This window comes from Convolutriloba macropyga, chromosome 13 (genome assembly GCF_964194025.1).
Source record: "Convolutriloba macropyga chromosome 13, txConMacr16.3, whole genome shotgun sequence".
NCBI lineage: Eukaryota > Metazoa > Xenacoelomorpha > Acoela > Convolutidae > Convolutriloba > Convolutriloba macropyga.
In genome coordinates, this window is record NC_134480.1 from 47700719 (window position 1) to 47709898 (window position 9180).

At 36.8% G+C, this 9180-nt stretch overlaps 1 protein-coding gene across 1 annotated transcript in view; it reads left to right on the plus strand.

Annotated features, from left to right (window-relative positions):
- The window catches only part of LOC142351913 (uncharacterized), a 92025-nt gene extending 90291 nt beyond the window's left edge, over positions 1 to 1734 (plus strand). The window contains exon 11 of the mRNA XM_075404169.1: positions 1053 to 1734. Within this exon, the coding sequence (XP_075260284.1) occupies positions 1053 to 1346 (294 nt within the window). The 3' untranslated portion in view covers positions 1347 to 1734. The remainder of the gene's footprint in view (positions 1 to 1052) is intronic.
- The last annotated feature ends 7446 nt before the right edge of the window (positions 1735 to 9180 follow it).

A 9180-nucleotide genomic window follows, 5' to 3' on the forward strand; every position in this document is an offset into this window, starting at 1 on the left:
TTGAGAGCAATTCCCCCGACGTTAGTTGGTTATGTTATTGCTATATAACTGCTATACATTGCTTTTTTTCGATATATCATAATTAGGTAGGGTGAGTTAGGAGTTTTCGTTGCACGACTCTTACAGTCGTTTCCGGTATTCTACTGGGTAGTTCTTTTGCTGAGCCAATTTTGTCCATGACTTTTTAACTTTTGTTTTCGAACACTGACTTCTGTTTGAGAACATTGGAGTTGAATAGTAGTTTAGATATTAATAAACTGAATTTGAGAACTAATGGTAATACTCAAGGTGAAATGGTCTTTATGAGAAGTTTTCTTCGCTTTGAAGTCTTCTCCCTGTTCAAACTAGACACCACCCACCTACCCAACACCCCGCACGTACAAACACCCTACCCCCCCCCCCCCCCCTAAAAACTACATTCGTCCACCTACACTCCCACTACATCTAATTAAACCCCCCAGAGACCTAAACTAAAAGCTTTGTCCTCATTTTTTAAACCATATCTACAGTTTCATTAGGCTATCTTTTCTTGGATTTCTTCTTTTAAGTTATGGTAGGTTAATAATTATGTTGCTGGACTCCGCGAGTCGTTTCCGGTTTTCTACCGGCTGTTTTCTATGCAAAATTTTAACTCGACCGATTTGACTTTTCGAGTGACTTTTGCAGCCTCGACATTTCCGTTTTGTGCGATCTAAATTACTCTCTCATTCACAATTTTATGCAGCTGAACTCAGGTGGCGGAAATTCACTACTAAAAGTCAAATGAAAAGTGTGCCAAAATGGGTGTAAATTTTTTCACTTTAAATTTAATGACTGGGGGTCTATATTAACCTCTAATGACGTCATTTAAAGCCGCCATAGTGATTTTAGCCCCTCCCCCCCCCCCCCCCCCCGACTGAAGCAGGCTGCAATAGGTTAGAGCTCCCACTAGTCGTTCGAGAGCAATTCTCCCAACTTTAGAAGTTGAAGTACGTTTGAACAATGGGGTAGTGAATAAATTATGGTGATTAAAACCAAGTGGTTGTTGTGGTGAGTGATTGTTGTGGTGACAGGAATTGGAGCATCTGCGTAAGTCAATGGAGAAGCAGAAGGAGAAAGTGAGTGAGGCTCAGATGGCATTCGAGGATGCAGAGACTACTCTGGTGCAACATCTGGAGAGAGCACTCAAGAACTGTACAGAGGAGGAGGTCCAGTCATCCAAACACAAGATAGAGAACAGAAAGGCACTCACTCGCAAGATATGTCTGTGTGAGACATCCATCAAAGCCAACCAAGACATGGAGAAGTATCTCAACAAACAACTCCTCATTCCCTCCTCCTTTAACAATCCTAGCCAGCATACTTGATCACAAATCAACTCAGTCCTACATCCACAGCCAATGCACACTATCCAAACACAACCAAAATCAGTTGTATTTTTAGAGTCAACTTGAAAACAGTTTACATTTTGAAGCTGACTTGAGTCCTGTGCTTGGCCCTTGCGATTTAAATCATTTTCGTTTGATGTTACTCACTTCAGTTTGATTAGAGTTTTGATGAGCTAAACGCACAATGAAGAATCTTGTATGGACTGAACTGACTCTATTGATAGTATTAGTCCATGCTTTTAATTGATTCGTTTGGGGTACAAACTTTGTAACAATTGTAGGTTTATGTAGTGCACTTAACAATTTCAATTTGCCTTTGTCTCCCATGCAACTATTTATGCTTTTACGAATTAGATTTTAATTTTCATTTTTTTTCAACCAACTCAGCACAGACCACAGCTATTTAGATGTGAGGGGAGTTAGTTAGTCATTTAGTTGTAGTCTTTTACACAAATAAAGAATGCCGAAGGAATTAAACTGGTGGAAAATTAGATGAGGACTGAGCTTCTCTTGGTTTTTTACAATTCAAAGAATTTGAAATGTATTGGGGCGATGTCTTTTTTATTGTAAGCAATTATTGTAAGTGTATCTTTTTTATGCAAAATTTTTGCTTGACCGTTTTGACTTTTCGAACGACTTTTTGCGTTTCGTGTGATCTAAAATTATCTCTCAATCACAATTTCAAGCAGTTGAACTTAATTGGCAGTAATTTAATAATAAAAGTCAAATGAAAAGTGCGCCAAAACTGGTGACATGTTTCATTTTAAATCTTAATAGTGGTATATGTTAACCTCGTGGTTATTTGAAGCCCACTATTAAACTTCTTAGTGCCATTTAGGCTCCGCTTCCGTCCCCCCCCCATCCGACTGAATCAGGCTGCAATTGATGAGCTCCCACTAGTCGTTCGAGAGCAATTCTTCCGACGTTTAGTCTGTTATGTTTTAAGATCATGATTTTTGAAGTCAAATTGGAGTACTGATTTTGGCCACGCCAAAACAGGAAGTAGAGCGAAAAAGTGAGTGATTTTGCGGCGTGAAATTTATTTGCTCTAATTTAACAGTAGAGTGAGAAAACGGTGTTTGAACAAAACTTCGCTTTCTCGCTAGTAGTTTTTCGCTCACATGCTGCAATTTTACTATGATTTTTACGGTTCTTTCAATTTTTTGGATCGGATTTTGTTCTAAATGGTTTCTCCAATCCATTCATAGTTTGTACTAAGCCTAGTTTTCTGTTTGAACCAAATTTTAGTCCTCGCTAGTGGTTTGTTGTTCACGTGTGGCATTTTGACATTGATTTTTTGTTTCTTATCTGATTTTTTAGAAAAAATTTTTCAAATTCACACATAGTCCGTTCTAGGTCTTAGCATTTGTGTAGTCAATGAAAATTCTTTGAATTGTACGTCAGGACTTGTACTGCTATGTCTTTTATTTCGTGAAGATTTTTGTTACGACCATATGACGTCACAATCACTTCAAGTCTGCTTTTTGTCCCTTCGTTCATGCAATTTCAACGGTGTTCGTGACCTTTATTTTCACTCTCTGTGGAGCGAGTTTTTGTTCATTATTAAAGGGAGCGAAAAAGCAAGCAGCTGTCAGGTGTGATTGACTTTTCAAACCACCTTTAAAGTGGAGTCGGACATTTTTGTTCGGACAAGTTTTCGAGAAATTGGCATTGAACAAATTTTTGGATTTTGAGAGGGACGATTATCAATTTTTTAGCCCTGAATGAAGCACTTTTTCCTTGTTGTCTCTTTGTGATAGCCGACATCAGTCGGCGCTCATAGCGCTCCTAATTTTTTTCTTTTTACTTCTTCGTACTGAATTTTTTCGCTTTACCTTAGTTCACGGCTTGTTCAAAATTTTGCGTGAAAATTGCTCTAGGCTAGTTTCAGTCGTCTCTCAATCTGCTCTCAGTTTTTTTCTCCTTTTTCAATCCCAATCTTGGTTAGGGGAATTAATGGCGGCTGTTTTGCGGCAACCTGCCTGGTATGTTCTTTACTTTCTTTGAAAATTTGGTTATTTTGAAGGACGATCATGTGGCTATTACCTTATATGAAATGTCTTTATGCTATTGTGTTTGGTTTCTCTCCGTTGTTCGTGCAAACTTTACCACCAGAGTCATAGTTAACGAATTTATTGTAACATCACAGAAATGATTGGATTTTGAGGATCAGGATATCATTAATTTTTAACTTCTAATGAATTTTGTTAATTTTTCGAAGTTTGAACATTTTTATTGTTTCACCTACTTATAATAACAACTGAAATTTTTCAGGCTGTTGGTTAATGAAAAGTTCTTAAGAGACCAAGATAGTTTTTTAACACTTCAAATTTCGGCAACTTTTTAATAAAATTTGTAATTTTTAAAACTTCTCTTTCAGGTTTTTGATTTTAAGGGGGCAACGAAGCTTTGGGAGTTTACAGCTATGGGATTGAACAGGTGTTAGTTTTGCAGAAGAATTTTGAAAGTTTTTCAGAGAATGAGAAGCAATTATTGTAAAGGTGTTTTTATGCACATTTTTTGTTTGACTGTTTTGCGCCTTTTTCTAGAATAATCGTCGACTTCTCATGTGACTTTTTGACGTACTTCTTAATTTTGAGTGATTTCATTTGCTCTTATTCCGATATAAATTTTGTTGTTCAAACAGAACCGATTTTTAGAGAATCGAGGACAGGGACCTGATAGCTGAGTGGTTAATACCTCCGTCGAGCTGATGGAATCAGACTCAAGAGCTGGGGGTTTAAATTCCACCGTCGGCTGATGTTTTCGCACTCATAAATTCATCTAGGCTACAGCCTCTGATTTAAATTGCGCCGCCTGTCATTCAAGAGCGATTTTTCCGACGTTAGTCGGTTTATGTTTTAGTAACCTGCAGTTTTGCCATTTTTGTTGTTTGGCAAGATATTGCCCGTTTTGAAGAAATTAGCGTCTCTGAGCTTAGATAAAGTGTTCAGTAATTTCAAAATTTGAAAAGTTTTGTTTTTAAATCGTTTAACCGCATTTTAAGCGTGTTTTGTCACTGTAAAATGCCAATTAATGAGTAGCCTGTCTTCCTGCTGGCTTATAGACTTTTAACAACTCTAAAATGCTTTGAGTACAATAACAGTGAGTATAAAGAACAAATTAGAGTGATGATTTTAATCACGCTGAAGAATTAAAGGAAGCAAAAAAGCGAGCGGGTATCAGGCGTGAATTACTTTTCAAACCAACTTTAAAAAGGAGTCGGAAAATTGCGTATGGACAAATTTTCGAGAAACTGGCGTTGAACAAATTTTTGAATTTTGAGAGGGAATTCTTTTGCACACATCAATTTTTTAGCCCTGAATGAAGCACTTTTTCTTTGTTGTCTCTTTTTAATAGCCGAACTCAGTCGGCGGTCACAGCGCTCCTAATTTTTTTCCTCTTACTTCTTCGTATTAAACTTTTTTTGCTTTACCTTAGTTCACGGCTTGTTCAACATTTAGCGTGAAAATTTCTCTAGGCTAGTTTCAGTCGTCTCTCAATCTGCTAAAAGTGTTTTTAGACAGCAGTTACTCATTAAAGCAAACAAAAATGAAAGAGTCAGTATTAAAAAACGAAATCAGAAATAGAAGCGGAATAATCTCATGAAGATCAACTTTACCCGAACTTTGTTCGCAGCTATCATCTCTAACGCTTGTTGGCATTGATAGTAGACCCAGTGTCGTCTTATTGCGAAACAGGAATATGTTCAGCTCGAAAATGACAATAGCTCTCAATTAAAAGTGTTTGTGTAAAACAATCTTTATCAGTTTTTTCTCCTTTTTCAATCCCAATCTTGGTTAGGGGAATTAATGGCGGCTGTTTTGCGGCAACCTGCCTGGTATGTTCTTTACTTTCTTTAAAATTTGGTTACTTTGAAGGACGATCATGCGGCTATTACGTTATATGAAATGTCTTTATGCTAATGTGTTTGGTTTCTCTCCGTTGTTCATGCAAACTTTACCACCAGAGTCATAGTTAACGAATTTATTGTAACATCACAGAAATGATTGGATTTTGACGATCAGGATATCATTAATTTTTAACTTCTAATGAATTTTGTTAATTTTTCGAAGTTTTTTTGAAATTTTTGAACATTTTTTGTGTTTCACCTACTTATAATGACAAATGAAACTTTTCAGGCTGTTGGTAAATGGAAAACTCTTAGAGACCAAGATAGTTTTTTAGCACTTCAAATTTTGGCAACTTTTTTAAAAAATTTGTTAATTTTTTAGAACTTCTCTTTCAGTTTTTCGATTTTAAGGGGGCAACGAAGCTTTGGGAGTTTACAGCTATGGTATTGAACAGGTGTTAGTCTTGCAGAAGAAATATGAAAATATTTTAGAGAATGAGAAGCAATTATTGTAAAGGTGTTTTTTATGCACATATTTTGTGTTTGACTGTTTTGCGCTTTTTTTCTAGAATAATCGTCGACTTCTCAAGTGACTTCTTGACGCACTTTTTAATTTTGAGTGATTTCATTTGCTCTCATTCCGATATTAATTTTGTTGTTCAAACAGAACCGATTTTTACAGACTCGAAGACAGGGACCTGATAGCTGAGTGGTTAATACCTCCGTCGAGCTGATGGAATTGGACTCAAGAGCTGAGGGTTTAAATTCCACCGTCGGTTGATGTTTTCGCACTCATAAAAATTCATCTAGGCTACAGCCTCTGATTTAAATTGCGCCGCCTGTCTTTCGAGAGCGATTTTTCCGACGTTAGTCGGTAAATGGTCTGGCTGACAAATTAAAGTGATGATTTTAATCACGCTGAAGAATTAAAGGGAGCAAAAAAACGAGCAGGTATCAGGCGTGATTCCCTTTTCAAACCACCTTTAAGGTGGAGTATGACAATTGTGTTTGGACAAATTCTCGAGAAATTGGCAATGAACAAATTTTTGGATTTTGAGAAAGAATTCTTTTGCACGCTTATCAATTTTTTAGCCCTGAATGAAGCACTTTTTCCTTGTCTCTTTTTAGGAGCCGACCTCAGTCGGCAGTCATAGCGTTCCTAATTTTTCTTTTTATTTCTTCGTACTAAATTTTTTTCGCTTTACCTTAGTTCACGGCTTGTTCAACATTTTGCGTGAAAATTTCTCTAGGCTAGTTTCAGTCGTCTCTCATTCTGCTAAAAAAGTGTTTCTAGACAGCAGTAGCTCATCAAAGCAAACCAAAATGAACGAGTCAGTATCAAAAAACGAAATCAGAAATGAAGCGGAATAAACTCATGAAGATCAATTTTACCCGAACTTTGATCGCAGCTATCATCTTTAACGCTTGTTGGCATTGATAGTAGACCCAGTGTCGTCTTATTGCGAAACAGGGGTATGTTCAGCTCGAAAATGACAATAGTTGCAATTAACATTGTTTGTGTAAAAAAATCTTTATTAGGTTTTTTTCTCTTTTTTCAATCCCAATCTTGGTTACGGGAATCAATGGCGGCTGTTTTTTCGGCTACTTTTCTACTTTTCTTTTAGCGTCTCGAAGCGACTTTTAAGCGTTACTTGAAACGGATAAGTCAGCTCATTGGATTGGAGAGGGGGGCTAAAATGAGTAGACCCCGAAACTTTGTCATTCTGTTGCCAGGTTTCTATTCCACAGCAGCGTTGGTTATTTTCTCATCCTGCCGTAATTGGAAATGTGAATTGCGTTAAAAATTAATACTGAAGATGGGCAGCATAGGGGTTATGACTAATCAAATATGAACATAGTAGTATTCCATACTGAATTTCAACGGAAAATTAGCATCGATTGGTGTTAAGTTTTTAATCTTACCTTAGTAATAGCCGCCGTCAGCCTCCCAACGGCTATTGTTTAGGCGCTCTCCTTTTTTACAATCCAAAATTATATTGATGTGCTGTCTGTTTTAAAAGATCTGTTCACTTTTTCTCGGCTTTTTCACGTTAGTGAGAAGTCAAGTTAGAGTGACGATTTTACTCACGCTGAAGTATTAAAGTGAGCAAAAAAGCAAACAGCTGTCAGGCATGATTCACTTTTCAAACCACCTTTAAAGTGGAGTATGAAAGTTGTGTTTGGACAAATTTTCAAGGAATTGGCAATGAACAAATTTTCGGATTTTGAGAAAGAATTCTTTTGCACGCTTATCAATTTTTTAGCCCTGAATGAAGCACTTTTTCCTTGTTGTCTCTTTGTGATAGCCGACATCAGTCGGCGCTCATAGCGCTCCTAATTTTTTTCTTTTTACTTCTTCGTACTGAATTTTTTCGCTTTACCTTAGTTCACGGCTTGTTCAAAATTTTGCGTGAAAATTGCTCTAGGCTAGTTTCAGTCGTCTCTCAATCTGCTCTCAGTTTTTTTCTCCTTTTTCAATCCCAATCTTGGTTAGGGGAATTAATGGCGGCTGTTTTGCGGCAACCTGCCTGGTATGTTCTTTACTTTCTTTGAAAATTTGGTTATTTTGAAGGACGATCATGTGGCTATTACCTTATATGAAATGTCTTTATGCTATTGTGTTTGGTTTCTCTCCGTTGTTCGTACAAACTTTACCACCAGAGTCATAGTTAACGAATTTATTGTAACATCACAGAAATGATTGGATTTTGAGGATCAGGATATCATTAATTTTTAACTTCTAATGAATTTTGTTAATTTTTCGAAGTTTTTTTGAAACTTTTGAACATTTTTTGTGTTTCACCTACTTATAATGACAAATGAAACTTTTCAGGCTGTTGGTAAATGGAAAACTCTTAGAGACCAAGATAGTTTTTTAACACTTCAAATTTTGGCAACTTTTTTAAAAAATTTGTTAATTTTTTAGAACTTCTCTTTGACGCACTTCTTAATTTTGTGTGATTTCATTTGCTCTTATTCCGATATAAATTTTGTTGTTCAAACAGAACCGATTTTTAGAGAATCGAGGACAGGGACCTAATAGCTGAGTGGTTAATACCTCCGTCGAGCTGATGGAATCGGACTCAAGAGCTGAGGGTTTAAATTCCACCGTCGGTTGATGTTTTCGCACTCATAAAAATTCATCTAGGCTACAGCCTCTGATTTAAATTGCGCCGCCTGTCTTTCGAGAGCGATTTTTCCGACGTTAGTCGGTAAATGGTCTGGCTGACAAATTAAAGTGATGATTTTAGTCACGCTGAAGAATTAAAGGGAGCAAAAAAACGAGCAGGTATCAGGCGTGATTCCCTTTTCAAACCACCTTTAAGGTGGAGTATGACAATTGTGTTTGGACAAATTCTCGAGAAATTGGCAATGAACAAATTTTTGGATTTTGAGAAAGAATTCTTTTGCACGCTTATCAATTTTTTAGCCCTGAATGAAGCACTTTTTCCTTGTCTCTTTTTAGGAGCCGACCTCAGTCGGCGGTCATAGCGTTCCTAATTTTTTTCTTTTTATTTCTTCGTACTAAATTTTTTTCGCTTTACCTTAGTTCACGGCTTGTTCAACATTTTGCGTGAAAATTTCTCTAGGCTAGTTTCAGTCGTCTCTCATTCTGCTAAAAAAAGTGTTTCTAGACAGCAGTAGCTCATCAAAGCAAACCAAAATGAACGAGTCAGTATCAAAAAACGAAATCAGAAATGAAGCGGAATAAACTCATGAAGATCAATTTTACCCGAACTTTGATCGCAGCTATCATCTTTAACGCTTGTTGGCATTGATAGTAGACCCAGTGTCGTCTTATTGCGAAACAGGGTTATGTTCAGCTCGAAAATGACAATAGTTGCAATTAACATTGTTTGTGTAAAAAAATCTTTATTAGGTTTTTTTCTCTTTTTTCAATCCCAATCTTGGTTACGGGAATCAATGGCGGCTGTTTTTTCGGCTACTTTTCTACTTTTC